Genomic DNA, 20247 nt, shown 5'->3' with positions numbered 1-20247 from the left:
TTAATAGATTAGATTAAAATTATGTAAATCAGTATTACATAATAATAGTTTTCAAAATAAATTTTGTTGTAAAAATAAAAATCTATAAATTTTATAGGAGTAATGTTATAAGCCACAAAAAATAGTATAAAATTAGATAATATATAACACCAAATTGTATTTTATTGATATATTTTATTGCATAATCTAAAATATTTTAGTATTAGAGAAAACCCGTAAAATCGTGTGGATCAAGATTTAGTTTAACTTAAATCATTAAGAATGAACTCATGTTTATTATCAGAATTTGATTTCCAAACTTAAGTAAATTTTTGTTTTTTTCTCAAAAGTTAATGTTAAAATCCAGTATCCCACTTTAACATTTCTTTTTCAACACCTCACCTTGATTTAGTAGCTAGACAATATCCCCTTATTATTAAAAAGGAAGCAATTAGAAAAAATAACCTTAGTTGAGTAAACTATTTACTATGTTGCCATTTTGATGATGTGTCAATCTATCATGCAGCCTCATCCCCTTATTAAAACTATCCTCAAAATACTAGATTAATTACACTTTGGGTCATTGGTAATACTATAGAATATTTCATTTCATTACATATTGACAAAAATGGTTGTAACTACATCTGTTGGAGTCCGATTAATTATAGTGTGACACTTATACGCAAGATTCAAATATATATTATAATATATTGTTTGATGTAATTTTCAAGTACATTGAGACCCAGTTATAATACCAATCGTATAGTATTATAGTATTACAAATGTGATGTATGCTGCATAAATTAGTTTGTCTAATTTGTATGTTACAAGTACATTGCTCGACCCAAATACTAATCATATAATATTACAAATGTGTTACACTTTGCATAAATTGTTATAGTCTACTTTCTGTGCTATATTTCACGTACATGAACATTGTAGTATTTTGTGTTTATATTTGTTACGAAATATATTGCGTTTTTGAGTTTCATTATAGAGCATCAAACCGATCCATTGAATGTATTATCTTACACATTGAAAATATTATGTAACTCTTAGTTCAAAAAAAAAATATATTATGTAACTCTGTCGCACCCGTCAATATATTTTGTTATTATAATTGTTATGGGATGGGATAATCCTTAGATTGTTTTAAAATCATGATTCGTAACAATAAAATTATTCCAAATGTAAGTTTGTCTATACGTATGTAACAATATTTCAGCCAAAATTATTTATGACGGACACGGTTATATAATTCAAAAACGATTGATTAACCTTAATCTCTCCTAATGAAATTTCTAGATTTGATTGACCAGGAAGTTTTACATGTTTCCTAAATTAGCTTGGTTCTATATATGATTGAAATACAATTTGGAACAATATGCTTGAGTGACAAACTTTGTAATTATTTATTTACTAATTACTGCATAACTGAATCAAATTCGATGTGATTTGCGTGTCTATAGCCCTAATTCTCTGCGAATCTACCATAATTGGTATACTTTTATTTTGCAATAATTTTAACATACAACTTTCCTTTTAGTTGGTTCGTGATTAAAACTGGAGAGCATCTAACATATTAGTCAAACTGATATGTATACACCTTGCATGCCAGAGAGAAAAATCAGTCTTCGAATTGTTTTATTGAATTAATAGTTTCAAATGGCCGGTCGTAATTTTGTGTCTGATTTGAAGCCTTTCAAATCGATGTGGAAGATACAGATGAAGACTGTGCAGTCTTTCGAAATAATATTAAAAGAAATTAAGCATTCATATTAACCATAAATAAAAATTAGATTTTTTGTATATGTTATATTTTAAATTTTTGAAAATGATTATAAATTACGAAAACTGTTAAAGTCTCACATTAAAAAATTTGTGATCTATAATTTAAATTTATTCAGATTAATTAGAATATATATTTCATCTTACGCATTTGCATTGAACTTTGTAAATATATATTTTTTTTCCGGTGTAACTCAGATTTTGGGAATTTTTCTTTTGTTTTCTTTATGGGATATGTATTGATTAATGTGAAGAATATTCGGTTTTATTGTTTCTTTGTTCAAGCTAAGAGAATGTTTTTCTTTCCTATTATAAGTGGTTACCAAAAATTATTTCTTTATGAATCAATTGTTATATAGGATTATATACGTTAATAATTATTTGCTAATTAGTTTCCTAATATCCAGTGATTTTCAAAAAATCTTGCTAACCACACTTAATCACGCAATCATAGCTAACAGTTACACTGTCACAATATTTTCTATTTACTGCATGATTTAATCAAATTTTCCGTGAAATTTTGGAAATTTTATATAAATAATAACCTTAATCAATATTTTCAATTTACATAGACTAAATGAATATTTTGGACTGCAAATTTTCTGAAAATAATTGGACTAATATTTTCTTAAAATATTCAAAGCCAACCAAACATTTTGCTATAAAACCAGAACATCCCTTTATTATTAATCAATGAGTAAATAATAAGAACAACCTTAAAAGAGTAAAATTATTACCATGTTGCCATTTTGCATAGGTATTTTTCTCATAATTCTCCCCAGCCTTTATATTGATTAATCCTTAATTTACTAGATTAATTACATCAATTGCCATTCATTACATATTTACAGAAAAAAATATTATTACGAAATACTCATAGAATAGAGGTTCATAAACGGTAGTTAAGTTCTATGCTATTACTAGATGACAACATAGTGGGTCTTTAACATTGTATACATACTAAGATGTGAATAATTTTTCACTGTTATGAACAATTTCCTCATCATATATATGCATGAAATATTTAGCTTAACAATAGAGAATACTAACTCAATCAAACTTTTTATTAATGGTTTAAATTTTGGGATTTATAGTTTAATTTTTTATTATAGCAGATATACAAGTTTTAATAAAAACATATGATAACAAATATTTATATTTATATTGAAATATTATATATTATATACTTATGTCAATATCAGTAAAATTTAATGATATATCATATAAAATAAATAAAATTTTATTTTGATTTACTTATCATAAAAATATTGTAAATAAATAAGAGGTTTTTACTTATTTATGTGATTATCTAATCATATATATTAATTAAGAAACAATTGATTACTTTAGCAAATATAAGATCTTATTAACTAATATTTTTCAAAAATCTTACAAGAGATCAATACATCAGAGAATTATTTATAAGCTATTGAAATCACCTAACGAAAATATGGATTGTGTAATAAATTTATTTTTCTAATCTTAACCCACTTTCTCTTCGTCATAACACCGACAAAGAATAATTTGGAAGTGTCGATTTTGACAATCTAAAATAGTAACTTTTTCTTAGTCCAACCCATCGTTTTTCTTGAATGGGCCTACAATAAATTTTAGTGATTAACTAAATGAGCCACGTACATAGTAAAATGTGTCTTGGTTTAAAAATTATTCTTACCCAAAATAAATATGAACCATCATCACTTTCGTTTAAGATTTTGTTTCAATGAAAAATATAGGGTTGGGCAAAATCTGAATCCAAAAAACCGAACCATATATAATCTGAAAAGTAGTGCTGAATTTTGGTTACTGAACTTTAACCAAAATTGGTTAAATATACAAACGTGTTCAAAATTTTGGTATTTAGAGAACCAAAACTGAATCCGATTTGAATCAAAATTTTGGATTTTCGAGTATATTCGAACCAGATTTATATATTTAAATTTAATATCTAAAAAATATATAAAACATATAAGACGTTTTCAAGTTGTCCAAAATACTTAGAAATATATTCAAATAAAGTACATGTTTAAAATAGCTAAATTATACTCAAAATGCCAAAAATACTTAAAATATCGATTGGTTTTCTATCTAAATATTTAAACTAAACCAATTTTTATGTTAAGTTTAAGTACTTTATTCAAATTTATATGTTATACATTATTTTTATTTTTAGATATTGAGAAATTAGAACTAAATGATACAAAAAAATAAATAGGTTATCGGAATCCAAACCGAACCCGCAAAAATCCAAACCGAACGTTCCACAAAGATCTAAACTAAACATAACTAAACCGAACTAAATGATACAAAAATTCTCCCTTAATCAAATGTAAAAAAGTTAACTGATAACAAAATAAATATTGTTTATAAATTTAAATACATCAAATTAAAAAACTCACCCCATGCAAGGCTCTTATATTACAAAATTTGTTTTTAAAATATGTAACAAAACAAGGCTCTTATATTACAAAATTTGTTTTTAAAATATGTAACAAAACTCGATATAAGACAATTTTGCCATTATAAGTAACCTTAATTTAGTAGATTAATAACAATTTTGCTATTATTGCTGATGTGGCGAGCTGACAGTTCTCTTTAGCCAATTAAGTTAATACCCTTCTAATCACTAGGATATTTACATTTGATGCCATCGGTACGGACCACACATTTTTAATTAATGGATACAACATTACATTACCCTTTCATAAAATAGGACAATAATTGTACCTTAGTTGGAGACGGCATATGAGAAGACTATGTCAAGTCCTTATCATCATCAGAGAAATTAACCGATACGGTTAACGAATTCTCTTTCAAAAAAAAATCAAACTTCCAACCCGATGACTTTCCGCAGATTTTCCTTGAACGAACTTGAAGAAATCAACGAACTGGAAGAAATCAACCATGGACTTTCTAGAAGAACAATGTAATTGAAACGCAATGAGAGACAGTCGTTGCGCATACAGTTTTTTAATGGCGGGCGTTTGTTATTAAGTTACTTCCGCTTACGGTTCCGACATACCGAGGTTGAAGGTCGATTGAAGACATAAGAGAAATTGGAGTTTGCATCGACATACCTTAAGGTTGAAGTTGATGATCGTTTGAAGATAGAAGTGAGACGCCTCGCTAACGATGACGCCTTGCCAACATTTTTCTCAAACGGGTCATCGTTAGCGAGTTGGATCTGGATGAGCTTGAGGCTTTGAAGCTTGATAAAATGATCATGGTTTCTACATGGACTTTTCAGCATCGTTAAATACTGCAGGTACTGATTTACTTCTTTGTAGCTTTTAGATATGATTTTAAGGTTTAACACTAACTTTTTCAATTCTCTCTATATTCAACATGACAGTTCTTATTACCTACTCTGACCAGCACAAGATTGCTGCATTTTGGGTCTTTGCTTTGAAGTCATTGTACAAATAACCATATCTTAAAAATTGCTTCTTTGAAGATCACATGTGTCTTTAGCTCAATTGGGTAAGTGGAAACTTTGGTGATTTATCTGTTGAACCTTACTTTATTTGGTTTGGTAGGTTATGATTGTATGTGGTAACATGCTTAACTTGAACAAATGAGTAACATCAAAGTTGTTTTTTCTTGCAGAGTTCCACGACATAAAAGCTTAAAATTAAAAAAAAATCAGGTAATTCATTCTGAGAAATAGGGAAATGAAGATATTGGTTTATATTACAACGAAGATGTTATGCTTAAACATCAAAGAGATTACATGAGGAAGAAAATATACCATTTTTCCTCACATCTCCACTAAATCTGTGGTTTAAAATCACCTTTTGTATAGTGTTCTACTTGAACACTTTCCAACAAGAACAACGGAAACATCTTATTCTTTTTTGTAAACTAACAACGGAAACATTTTCACTTTGAATTTTCGGCCTCATGTCAGGGTCTCCAGAGGCGGATGCTAATTAACCAAAAAAATTATCATCCATGAAACACACATAAACATGGCTGGGCAACACGCAGCTCTTTCTTAAACCATTTATTGTATATTTTATACTTTATTTCATTTTTGTAAAATAAATTGTATGTTCTATTCGACTATTCCTGTATTATTTATTTGCCTTCTTAGATCAAATTTCTATATTTATCCAAAAAAAAATCTTTATATCAAGTTTATAAATTGAACACGTCAACATTACTTACATTTCTTCTGTCACCCTCCGATTGTGTTTCACTGGAAAACTTCTTTGGTGAACATTACTTATTTACATTTTTTGACAATGCATTCAAAACAGGCAGAAACCCGATTTTACAAGAAAGGTTAGAAGACTTTGCTTTGCTTCTGTGTAATCAAAGCCAAAAGAAAAAAAAATTGTTAGGTTTTCAATATTGGTAAATGGCTACAATTGACTGTAAATATATAATTACCAAAACTAAACAGGCACTACGCGTCTGTATGCCATCTTTTTAAAAAAAAATTATTAGATTCTTTTATTTTGAAACAAATACAAACCCATAATGTAATCTTATGTTAAACCAATATGTTGATCATCAACTTTTCAACATAAGGCATGACAGTTTCAAAAAAAAAAAAAAACATAAGGCATGATGTTTGTTATTTGTATCCGTGTTATCATTTTTCACTTTTATCATATTTTTCACATGCATAATATATATGTAGACTAATAATAAAAAAAATACTACATACGTAAAATTATTTATTATTTCTTTCACCCCGCGCAAGGCGCGGGTCATATCCTAGTATTGTATATATTTTCTGTGTGGCCAATCCTTATTTAATGTGGGCTCAGTGGAAAAAGGTTATAAATCCAAAATATAACAGAATATAATAATTGTTTTTGCTGAAAATAATATAAAAACATTTCATTGTACCCTTTGAAGTAACGTACCTCAAAAGAGAAAATCTGTAACGAGATTTCTTTCATAAATGGTTTTGTTTGTTTTGTTTTTAGGCTTCACCTACCTGTTCCATTTATCATTAATAAAATCTTAAGGCCATAAAATAAACTTATATATCGTTGAAAAATATGAAACCATAGATGCCTATTATTTTTTTTTTCTGTATAAATAGCCTTTAAGTGGTTAATATATTATGTAGATCATTTGGGTGAGAAAAATGGAATTTAATCATGATAGCAGTTCAAGCAATGGACTGGAAACTTCAATGAACACAACCAACGGGGATAATAAGATTTACCATCGCCACTCTACTTATCAAATCCAAAGGCTTGAAGCGTAAGATTTTGTAGTAGTTTATGTTAGTTTCTCTTTGATTATTAGAGTTTCTTAATTAATAATTAATTTGTGAATTGACTTAAGGTATTTCAAGGAATGTCCTCATCCAGATGATTCACAGCGGCATAAATTGGGTGAAGAACTGAAACTTAAACCAAAACAAATCAAATTTTGGTTTCAAAACAAAAGAACGCAAGCCAAAGTAATATTTTGTAATTTTTAGTATTTCTATTCCACATATTATAATTTAGTACATGATATCAAATGACTTTGACCATCTCCAATATATTTATCTATTTTTTATTCAAAAACTCTATAATAGAGATAGATTTCTAATGTATTTCTTTATTTTTCCTCTAAAAAGAATATTCTTGCTATATTCTTTTAATTTTACAAATAATACATTTTATTTGTGGAAACTGAAATTAACCCAATTCATTTTAACATTTCATAAAATTATGATACTATTTAAACTAAAAAATTCTTTTAAAACTATTATGTAACAAAAAAGCATGATTATATTTATATAAATAGTGTATTTCACCAAAAACATTTGTTTTTGGTTATAACTATTTATTTTTGGTTATAACTATTACAAAATATTATTTTGTTAATAAATAAATATGTCTCTATTATTGGGGAATGCTATTTATTTCTCTATATATAAAGTGAAAATAACAATCTCCATTTTAAATGAAGAAATTGAGATGGGGTGGAATGAGTTTTTCTCCATTATAGTATTTGAAGTCAAAAATATCTGTGGGTTAGAAATGTTCTTAGATTAACAATTTGACGAACAAATAAATACTTTGGTTTTCGTCAAAATCAGTTTTGGTTTTCGATGGATGCATGATTAGATATTTTTCCGCAACAATACATTTATTTTCCTAAAAGAAATAATGAGATTGGCCTTGAAGTTGTTTCAATCACAGTTTGTTTTTTGTGAAATTATAGACTCAAATTGAGAAAGCAATCAACACATCACTTAGAGCAGAGAACATAAGAATAAGACGTGAAAACGAAGTAATGCAAGAGGCACTAAAAACGGTGACTTGCCCTCCATGTGGCGGTCCTCGTCTTGGGAAAGAAGAACGCCAACTCTATCTCCAAAAACTGCATGCACATAACGCATATCTTAAAGGACAGGTTTATTTTCACCTATAATTTTACTTTAAATTATTTTAAATTTATCATTTGATTTTTATCAAATGAATTCCTAAAATAAGAAAAAATATTGGTTAATATTCAATTTAATATCCTTATGAGTAGCAATACAAATATCCAAATTATACATTTATATACAAGCTCTTTCAACTAAAATTCTTTTCTTAAATGAGTGATTGTTTTAGTCAAAACTACAAATAATTGTTTTTGGTTTTTTTTTTTTAGTTTGACTTGTTAAACATCTTTTATAAGAAAAGTATGACTTGTTAAACATGCAATATAGATTAGATTCTGGTTCACCTTTCATTTAATATATTTAATATATAATAATATATATTTAAAACTGTTCAACTATATATAAACTTAAATGTAAAATGGATACATAAAAGTTATGTAAACAAAATTAATTGAAATTGTACTATATACATTCAAAAATGGTATCTACATTACCAATAAAACCACTAATTTGTTTTTTCTTGATCAAAATATGGATATCAGCGTGAACAAATCTTAGACTTCGTAAACAATAACGGAGGCCACTCAATACCTAGCGTCAATTCCTTAGCCTATCGCCAAGGTCCATCATCGTACGCATCAACTTCCAGTAATCCTCATGTCTCCTACGGAACCTCTTCGAACCATCCCGTCCAGCCACCAAGCTTGGAAAGAGAACCATATACCCGTGAACACCTCAACATCGCCCAACAGCCTCAGCATTTCCAGCCGCTATCTCAAATGGAGAAAATGATAATGTCTGAAATGATGGTAAGTGCCGTGACAGAAATTATAAGACTGATTCATACCAAAGAACCGATGTGGATCAAGTCGTCTATTGATGATAGACTCGTCATTGATCAAGAGAACTATGAGAAGTCATTTACAAAGATTAGCCATTTGAAGAGCCCAAGCACTCGTATTGAGTCTTCTAAGGAAGTCGTGGTGGTTCCGATGGATGCAAGAAATTTGGTGGACATGTTCTTAGATACGGTAAGTATCTTATAAATTATATGTATCTAAAGTACTATGCTATCTTATGGAAGCTATAATAGTCTTATTTGTGCTATGCTTTTTATAAATAAATAATGTTTGTCATGCTAATATGAAAAATCTAGGAAATTCTTTTCACAAATTAAATTTACAATCTAGCATATAAAATATTTCAGGAGAAGTGGGCGAGGCTTTTCTCAACAATTGTGAACGAAGCTAAAACGATTCACGTGCTGGAACCCATGGACACACAAAGACAAAACTTCTCGCAACTGGTATCTTAAAACGTTCCAGTTCTATGTTTTAACTTAATAAATTTAAGTATCTGATGAAACAAAAATGGGCTGATATGTGTAAAATAGATGTATGAGCAACTGCATATATTGTCGCCATTAGTACCGCCGAGAGAGTTTATGATCCTAAGATGTTGCCAACAAATTGAAGAAGATCTCTGGGTGATTGCTGACGTCTCGTGTCATCATGTAAACATTGACTTTGAGAGTCCGACTTGCTCCAAACGTCCGTCTGGTTGTCTCATCCAAGCCTTGCCCAATGGTCTCTCTAAGGTCACTCTCTTTTCTCTTTTATTTATGTATATAGTTTCAATATTGAGAAATACCTTAGGATAGCAATAAGTTTTTTATTACAAATTTAACCCACAATATTCAAAATAAGCAAAGTAGATTTCATTAGAGAGATACAGACATTTATATCATTAGAGTTAATTAATCTAAAAAAGTTAATTAATCTAAACTTAGATTTAGATTTAGAGGTGATGTTTGGGGTGTGGGGTTTATGATATTTTAAAAGATATATATATATATATATATATATATATATTTATTGAGTAAGTGTATAATTGTTAAAAAGATTTTCGGATTTTGATATAATTCTTTCAAATTTTTAAAATAAAAAACGTTTTGAATTGAATTTTTTTTATTTATTTATTATTAGTTATTTAAATATTTATTTTTATATATTTATAGAGTAAGTGTATAATTTTTATTTACCACTTTAGTGAAATGTGTTTTAGTCATTTTACTCTTATGAGTTCTTTTGATCAAACAAAGACTATTTGGATTTTTTCAGAGATTTTTTTTGACAAAAAGTGATTTACCCCTCAATATTTGTTTCACTAGTATATTTTTATCAATTTATCCATGAATACTGATTAACACATTGAACTAGACATATATAACCAGTATCAAAAAACGATCCAAGTAGAAAAACATTTGATTGTGGGGAATGGTTTACTCATATCTTTAAAGCATGACATATTATAGTTCATATGCTCTATTGTTTTACTCATATTGCTAGTGAGTTTAATTAGAAAGAAAACATGTCAAATTTATTGATAATTAATCAAAACATGTACTACATTCTAAGCCTTTTTGCAGTACCCTAAAACTATAACTCTGACATACAAATGAGCAGGTTACGTGGATGGAGCATGTGGAAGTAAATGATAAAGTGCGGACACATCGGATTTACAGAGACCTCTTATGCGGCGGGTTTGGCTACGGAGCTCGCCGTTGGACCGTTACTCTTGAAAGAATGTGTGAGAGGCTCTCTCTATCCTCCATTTCCGTCTTCCTCACCACCGACTACGCCGGAGGTACTCTCATACATAACTATATATTAAAAACAAACAAATGCTTACTTAGTGTGTGACAAGTGCTAGCTAGTTTTTGAACTCTTAGTATATATAATATATATGATTTAAGTACACTCTAAGATACTTTTCTCGTCTTTTTTTATTATAGTTGTGAAAACTATAGAAGGAAGAAGGAGCGTCGTGAACTTAGGAGAAAGAATGTTGAAGAACTTTGCGTGGATACTAAAAATGTCTGGAAATTACGACTTTTCTCAATTGTCTGAAACCAACAGTAGCGGAGTCAGGGTTTCGGTGCGGGTAAACTCAGAGGCTGGTCAACCGACGGGTCTCATTGTCTGCGCCGCTTCATCTTTATGTCTCCCTCTCTCTCCTCTCCAAGTCTACAATTTCCTTACAAATCTCGAGATTCGTCACCAGGTATATAGGTTGATTAGACAAGTCCAAATTTAATATGCTACTACTGTTTAAGTGTCGTTAATGTACATCGTTGTTAATTTGGGTAATTAACTACAAAACTAATTTTTGGATGGCAAAAGTGGGACGTTCTCTGCCTTGGGAATCCCGCTGCTGAGGTCACTGGCTTCGTCACTGGAACAGACGATAAGAATCGTGTGAACATCCTCCAGGTATTTTACTCAAACACAATATCTTTTGCCCGGCCGGTTGGGACAGGTAAATGAACTGATTGCTTAGGACATCATGAACTCAAACATTTATATAAAAATAAGTGGACATTTATATATTAATATAGGACATTATGAATTTTGTAAAAATGTCAGACCGGCACTAGTCTTTGCATTAGCTTTGATTCATTTGAACTAAAAGTTAACTAATATTGGTTTATTTGTATATGTATTATATTATTTAGCCTAGGAGTGCAACGGAGAATGCTGATATGATGATAATACAAGATAGCTTCATAGATGCATTAGGAGGTATGGTGGTCTATGCTCCAGTGGACCTGAAAACTGCATACGCTGCCGTTTCTGGACAAGTCAATCCTTTAGCCATTCCAATCCTTCCTTCTGGTTTTATCATCTCCCATGGCGGCCATCGTTCCACCTCTTCTGAGCTCGAAGATGGCAACGACTATAGTACGACGCTTCTTACTGTGGCTTTCCAGATCCTCGTCTCTGGCCCTACTCTTTCTGGAGGTCTCCAAATTGAAGAATCTACCGCCACAGTCAATACTTTGATTACCTCCACCCTTCAAAAGATCAAAGTCATGCTTAATTGCTATGATGATAAAGTTTAACCCACCCGTTTCACAGTTAACAAACTATTCATTTTTCTTTTACAAAAAAAAACTATTCGGTTTTTATTACTATATTATTATAAAATAATGTTTTGAGTGAATTCTCAGACGATTCTGTTTTTTTTTTCCTTGAATAATAAGAGTTACCAGATGATTCTAATGAATTATACTCAGACCCAAAAAAAAAAGAATTATACTCAAACCTTTTAATATTTTTTTGGTTGGTTAGAAACTTAGAAGTTAGACCCCTACAATAATGGTTGAGGTTGCCTTTAAATATATCAAACAAATATATCAAACAAGTATTAAAAAGAGAATAAGCTCAACTCTTAAGGTGTCCACCTCATTTATTAAAATTGTCCAATAGGGATTCTTCATTCTACCACGTCAGCACAGGTAAGTCATATTGAAACCTACTTCAGATTATGTTACAGCCCATGTTAAGTCATGTTGCAGGCTTTCTGCATGTAGGCGGATATGGCTTACCTCAAGCCCACTTTAGAGCCTTAGAATCGTCGATCTCCTCGATCCGTCAACTTCGTTTTCTCCGTTTCCTCTTCATGCAATCTCTGTTACGAAGTCTCCTCTGCCATCAACAATCAATTGTGTTCTTTACTCACTTTTAATGAATTCGTTTCACATTCCTATTTCTCCTTCATAAACCGCTTCGTTCTCAAGAAAAATATTCTACATACCCTTTCGTGAACAAATCTACTCCCGAAAATCTCAAAAATATGTGCTTTGTTGTCTCAAATAACTGAACTACTATGTTCTATTTTGTTTGTTGTCTTTGATTCTGATTGTGATTTTTTTTTGGTTTCAGCACAACGCTTTCTATGAGTCATCACATATCTGAGTATGATATGGGAGAAGAAGGAGAACTATTCGAAGCTCTTTTTTTTTTGTCTTGGCCTAGTGGTAAAGGGGCTCCGGCTGGAGCTTCCGCCCTGGGTTCGATTCCACTTGGCCACCGGGGCTAGCGTTAAATCGCAAGAATACGTGGGTTGCCGTCGGCCTCAGGGGGATTAGTCTTGGGCCTAGAAAGCCTTTGGATCACCCCCTGGTTAATCAAAAAAAAAAAGAACTATTCGAAGCTCTTGCTAAGGCAGTTTTAGTCTTTGATCGACTCTCAGGCTGAGAGCAAGCAAAACTTCAGGCGCAAAATCAAGGTACAGAAGCAAAAACCCGTATCGCTTGCCTCGCTGATTTTGAGATATATATATCGGTCTGATTAATGTGATTTAAAAGAACATGAGCTGGTTCAGCACAGCGGATTCGACAGGACAGCATCAAGTTTCTCATCGGGCCCACTAGACACCCCACCGCCGGTCAGCAGGTTTTCTTCTATTTCTAACTCAAATAAGCAGTCAATTGAAACTCTTTCAGAAGCTTTTGTGTCTTCTACTCTATATAAGGTCCAAGAGAAGAGAGCTGGTGTACCTGTTTATAGTCGTCTATATGAGGTACCATCGTTCTTTGCTCTATTTTAAAATTTGCATGTAAATGTTCACATGTTGAAACATAAAAGTCCTTATATCCAATCTACATGTTGAACTTGGCGACGAGGCATCGTTTCCCGTGTACTGGAATAGAGATAATTGGTGTGTGCTTAGCGGCTAGAAACATTAAACAGTTAGAGATTTCATATCGAATAAGGTTAGATGTCTTTCACTAGAGTATCCAGAGGCGGATCCATTCAATACAATGGAGTTGCACCTGACACCCCTTAAATCTCATCAGATACTTCTTTGTGTGTAAAATTAGCAAAATGTCACTGACACTTATGGTAAAATTCATGTTTTGACACCCCATTAACCCAAGTTCGATACCAATATGACAACTTATTTTCGTACTCAAAATTTTGACACCCCATTAAATAATTCTTGGGTCCGCCACTGTCAGCCCCTAAGCCCCTACCCCTCTTGAGAGGACAGGTCATTTTACTCAGCCTTTTCTACCCATCCTAGCTCCTCTCTATCCACAATGGAAAATTAATTCAACACCCAATTTTTCTATCCATCCTAGCTCCTCTCTATGTATAATAGAAAATTAATTCAACACTCTATTTTACACATTTTAATAATACAGATCCTCTTCTATTTCTTTTATCTGTTAATTCAACATTCTTTCAGTACTTTATTTTACAATGGTTCTGTTTAATAAAAAACTCAATACCCTAATTTACCATTTGTTTGTTGCAAATATATATTTTTAAAATCTAAATCAAATGAATCAAGTCTCTATTTAAAGAAAACAAAAATGATAAATTTTCATTTATAACTTTTTCTACAAAAGACATAATTTATTATAAAATAATTATGTTAAATATGTAAGATGAGATAAAAGAAAAAGAAAAATGTTAAAAGTGGATCCCACTTATAAGGATTCAACCCATTTGTAGGAGATGGATTGCATCCTTCCATAAGTACCATAAAATATAGAATCTGACTTGCCGAACCGGCCCAAGATGCCGGCTTAACTGAATGGCTCCTGATCAAGTGGTGTGACTAGGACTCGAGGCATCTGCTTTACTCGGATTTGCGAAGAAAGTACTTTAACTCGGCTTGGAGGTATATCGCTTGGCTCTACTGCTCGGCCTAGGGCTGGACATGGGAAGGAATTCACCTATATAAAGGAAGGAGGGACCGACAGAAACGGGGATCCAAACATTCACACACACATCAGACGGCTAGAAACTAAGGTTTTACTCTTTTGTATTTACACCGATTTGTACTTTTTCAACTAGCTCTCCGAGCACTGGCTTACTTTCCGATAATTCTTTTTTCGTTTGTACTTAAATATTTTCCAATCTAGTAAAACATCTTTAAACTAATCTATCGACGAATTATGTATTTCTCACTTGTTTCTGATCGTACTCAGTTAAAACACCATTTGATTTTTTCAACAACAGTAAATCCACATCAATTTTGTTTTGGTTTCTCAACTAGCTATCCCCTTGCAACCATTCAACAGTTGAAAATGTAATTCAACAAATCCATTGTTCTTCGTTAGTAGCAAAAATATGATACAATTTATTTTATGCATTATTTTTTTATTTTTTTTCTTATGCCCGCTGATTCCTTGACATTTTTGAACATTTTTGGAAAAAATAGAGAAATTGGCTGCAGTACATCTAAAAGCTCATCTATTTTGTCAAATGCCCTAGCATCTTTCTATAGAATTTGTCTGACCGTTTTGCCCATGTATGCTTTCTCTCTCTATGACGACCAAACTCTCTGTTGCGTGTCAGAAGTGCTCTTGTAACCATTAGACAATGCAATGGTTCTTTGCTTTTCTCTGTTTAATTGGCAACCATCAGATAAGACACATTTATTTGTATTCTTCCAACCACCACCGTTTTTCATTCCTCTTTTTTTTTGTTTTATTCTTCTTCTCTCGTCCACAAAATCCCAGAGAATTCGAATGGATTTTAGAACCCTAAATCACTAAATCATAATTGCAGGTTACAACGAAATCCTTAGTTGTTATAGGATATCTTACACGCTATATGTTTCATTAGCACCTAATTGACTATTTATTTTTTTAGATGTTTTTTTGTTAAATGTTAAATTTAGTTTGTCGACTGATAAATAGTATACGACAGCGTAAATATTAGGTAGTGATCACCAAAAAATATTATACGTTATAACTTTTCTTACAGACATATAATCGATTTAGTTGCATTTTGAGGTTACATATAATGTTAAATGTTAACTTCATGTATTAACTGGTAAATATTATTGTAGAGGTTAAGTGAGGACATTAGCTCACTGGAGAAGTGCCTAGATCAGTCGATGGACAAGAGTATAGAGAAACTCGTCGATTTAGGTAATCATGCGTACCAGGTAGCTCCATTGTCGTCCAATGTTACGCAAAGCCTCCAGGAGATTGAGAGGAAGCTAGTTAGTGTTGTAGTTGACAACCTGAAGAATATGCAAACCATAGTGCTTGAGGAGTTTACTGATATGATAGATAAATCAAAACATAGCGAAGGGAGTGCGGACCAGACGGCTGATGGCGACGGAGGGATGAACCGTCAATCTGACAGTCATATTAAATAAGTTTTGCGTGATGTTAATGAAGTGCTACGTGACCTTGCTCATGTCACCACCATCTGAAATAACAAACTTAATTAAATGGTCACTGCATAATATATTTTTAACATCCACATACATAAGTAGCTGATATTACTAAACGTAGCAACTAAGTCATGTCTTACAGTTTGACTTCTTTTTCTACTTTTAAAAAGATGCGACGAGATGCTCCACGAGATATATACACAGGTTATGATCTAGCTGATATTACTAAACATATCAACTAAATGATGTCTAACAGTCTAAATGTAACTACTAGCTGATATTATTAAACATAGCAACTAAGTGATTTTTTACCAAGTATCACACAATCCTCAGTCTCACTAATATTTGGCCCCATGTCAGCCCTACCCAAGCCTTGATCCATAGAACCAGAAACTTATCTGCAAATTCAAGAACTGACTTCACCAGTTATTGGATCTGTGTCTTTTTCCTTTCTCTTGTTAGTTGACTCCAAACTCCTTGTAACAGTTTCATCAGTAGCAACTAAACAGACAGGTAACCGGTAACCATTTATTTATCGCCTACAACTTCAATTATCACAAGAATTTGTATTTATTTTAAAAATATCCGGCAGCATACCTGAGGCTAATGTGAGACTAGTTTGATGTAGAGGTTCTCTAGCCACAAATAGCTTCGCAAGATATTTAAATCATTGTCTGTGTATGTGTTAAATTTGGTTCTCTAGACACAAATTCAAGAACTGACTTCCACCAGTTATTGAATCTGTGTCTTCTTCCTTTTCCTTGTTAGTTGACTCTAAACGCCTTCCAGCACTTCCATCAGTAGCAGTCAAACAGACAGGTAAACGGTAACATGTTATTTATCGCCTACAACTTCAATTATCATAAGAACTTGTATTTATTTTAAAAACATCCAGCAGCATACCTAAGGCTAACGTGAAACTTGTTTGATGTGGAGGTTCTCTAGCCACTTCCTCAAACCTGATTATCCCATCTCTTGTTGTAGTAAAAACATCTATTTCATCAGATGAGTCCGTTTCAGATTGAACAAGAGGCTGGATAGTATCATTTCTCGTGAGATTGAGAGAGTTCCTACGAAAATCTGAAAGCAACATCCATAGCTAATCGTTAACCTTGCATATTACCATAAAAACATAAAGTTAAAGGCCAAACTTTACCTCTTAAAGGGATTCCTTTTGGAGGAATCACATCTAGTACGAAGCCTTTCTTTATCCAATAGATCGGCTTCTGCAGCGCTTCCTGCCATCATCCCTGCTCCTCAGAACAACTCTCCATCAAATCGCAGAATTTTCTGCAGTCTGAACACGCACGCTTGGAATGGCGCATCTGTTTTTACATAAAGTAAGGGTAATTTCGTCACTTTGCTATCAAAAGGATACTACTTTTACCCTTATCCAAATCCATGTGCATTTGGCTAATTTGGGCTTGTATTGGGTATATTGGACCTATTGTCCTGAAAAAATATGACTTTATGACACATTACCGATTCACGGTATCTCACCTTTTAATATTTTTGGATCTTCTTCTAACTGATGATTGTCATATTAGAGAAATATGACTTCCGCTACAGGTTAGACTTTATTGCAATCAAAGACGATTTCCCATTTTTTTTTTTAAAGAAAAAAAAAATACTTTCAGCAGACAACAGCGGTTGGACATTTTATCCGTGAAACTTGATTTGATTCATTATTTTTCTGATTTGATCCGAAAATTCCGGATATCTGTATGCTTTCAAAACAAAATAAACTAGATCTTGACCCGTGCGACCGCACGGCTATTAATTTTCAGTTTTGGTTTTTATTTATTTATATTAAATAGTATATTTGTAATATTTGATCATTTTATATTGACTAAGTTCGAGGTGGGTATTTGGATACCCACTCGAACTCGGCTAAAATCTATTCGGGTTTAAGATTTTCGAGTTTAAAAATTCTAGCTCTATTCAGTTATTTATAGATTTTGGTTTCAGTCTGATTTGGATATTTGCGGGTTTGATAACCCGTTTAAACTATTTTTAATTTTTCAAAATTTATATATCTTTAAATTTCCCTAAATCTAAAAATAAAAATAATATAACATGTAAATTTGAGTAATGTAAGCCAAAGTCCCTAAATTAAAAATTAAAAATAAGTTTAACTTGAATATTTGGATGAAGAATAAATATATATTTTAAGTATTTTTGGTGTTTTAATTATTTTTTATATTTCAAATATTTTAAAGAACTTAAAATAGCTTATATCTTGGATATTAACTCAAAAAATAGCTAACATATTGAAGTATATAAATATGATTTAGGTACATTTAAATATCTGAAATATTTCGTTCGGATAAGGTTTGGTTATGATTCTCTAGATACCAAAATGGTAAATCCGTTTAGATATTATCTAGTTCCGGTTTAAATTTGGTAATACTTTTTTCGTTCAGATTTTTTAAATGAATATTTAATATTATAATTTTCATGAATTATTTGTCCAATAAAAATGTCTTTTTTTTTTAATTTGACATTGATTTAATGGATAAGTAAATGAAATGTATTTAATTCAAATTTAATTTTGGAAAACATATTAATCTAAGTGGAAAAGACAAAGCATTAAAATAGGAAGTATTATTTAATTGTGTATTTAATTTTGGAAAACACATTTATCTAACTGAAAAAGACAAGCATTAAAATAGGAAACTCAATTTAATTCTCAGTGGCATGAAAGTGTAATTAAATTTGAAAACTAAGGGTATTTCTATATGTGTACTTCTGTTTTAATAGTATAGATACTAAAACTCAATATCCATTAAAATCGAAGTAAATCACAAATATTAAAATTTTGGAAAGAGAATATCTGATCCGATCCGGCAATATATAAATACATGTATTTCTTTATTATATTTAAAGTTTTAAACGTATAAAATTATATAATTATTATTCTAACATATGATTATTTATATAAAAGTATTACATAAAAGAAAGAAAAAATATTTATGACAATTATATTTTTTTTCTTAAGTTTTGTGTTATTATAATTGTTAACTAAGTTTAATTTTTTTACAAAATATATAGATTCACTGCTTCTTTTAATTTTTATCTTATATATCATGCAAAAAATACTTTGCAAAGCAAATTTATATCGAATTTTTAAGATTATTTGTAGTAATTGAAACAAATTAGATATCCGTAAGTATACATAAATATTCGCAAATATATATTTATTTTCTGGATATCTGTTTTTTGAATATCTGTATTTTTCCGAAGCAAAGTAAATAAAAAATTAGATATACGGATCATACGAGACAAATCACAAATATTTTCAAAAACCCGGATATTTTATCCGTGCCCAGACCCACCTCTTTGATAATATGTGGCCTATAACTCTCTTTAATCTCTTTCCACGTGTCTATATTCTGTAGAACAGTCTGTTAAATGTACAATCAGTGACATGTAGAAAACTGCACTGAAAATATAATTTATTATGTTAAAAGAGAAATCATAACTTCTTTCATGTGTGATTTTTTAATTTGGACCCTTCCTTAGAAAATTATAACTTTAAATAGATATATTATTTATTCAACTATACATTTTATTTTAAGCTAACAATAAAAAGCTTAATTAATTAACATCAATAACTTTCCAATATTTTAGGGATTTCATAAATAAGAGTAATAATATATTGAGTCAAACTTATATTTAAATCACATATATAATAAAAATTCAAAAAAATCTGTTTAAAAGACTTTAGCAGAAATTAATTTTCAAAGATTATATGTAAATATTTTAACTAATTTCGTGATTAGTTTTGAAATATTATTATACACTAATATATTAAGTTATCGTTACAAGATGAAAAATAAATATTCTATCCTATACTAATTTACTGATAAATTTTTTTTATAAACTAAAATTATTTATTATAGAAAATAAAACCCGCACGGTTGTGCGGGTCGAGTTCTAGTTTGGATTAAAGTATAAATAACTTTCACTTCCAACCGAAATGATTTTTATAAATTAATATTAAATCTCCTATATACTCAACATTGATACTTTTAGAAAGATGCTTATGATTTAACTAGATTTTGACCCGCGCTTTTAAAGCGCGGGTTTATTTTCATTTTTTTTTTAAATTGACAAATATTTAATAAATGTCATATTTTTATATATTTGTTTTTTTTATA

The 20247-nt window shown here is 30.6% G+C and overlaps 1 protein-coding gene across 1 annotated transcript; it reads left to right on the top strand.

Annotated features, from left to right (window-relative positions):
- Positions 1-6864: 6864 nt before the first annotated feature.
- Positions 6865-12153, top strand: LOC130499187 (homeobox-leucine zipper protein HDG10-like). The gene is made up of 10 exons (XM_056993176.1): positions 6865-6987; positions 7072-7189; positions 7942-8133; positions 8650-9138; positions 9315-9413; positions 9501-9704; positions 10573-10753; positions 10902-11170; positions 11290-11379; positions 11622-12153. Exons 1-10 carry the CDS (start codon positions 6869-6871, stop codon positions 12006-12008), a joined length of 2148 nt encoding a protein of 715 aa, XP_056849156.1. The 5' UTR covers positions 6865-6868; the 3' UTR covers positions 12009-12153.
- Positions 12154-20247: the final 8094 nt, after the last annotated feature.

The sequence above is a fragment of the Raphanus sativus genome, chromosome 2 (assembly GCF_000801105.2).
Source record: "Raphanus sativus cultivar WK10039 chromosome 2, ASM80110v3, whole genome shotgun sequence".
Lineage (NCBI taxonomy): Eukaryota > Viridiplantae > Streptophyta > Magnoliopsida > Brassicales > Brassicaceae > Raphanus > Raphanus sativus.
This window is presented reverse-complemented; position numbering and strand designations above follow the sequence as displayed.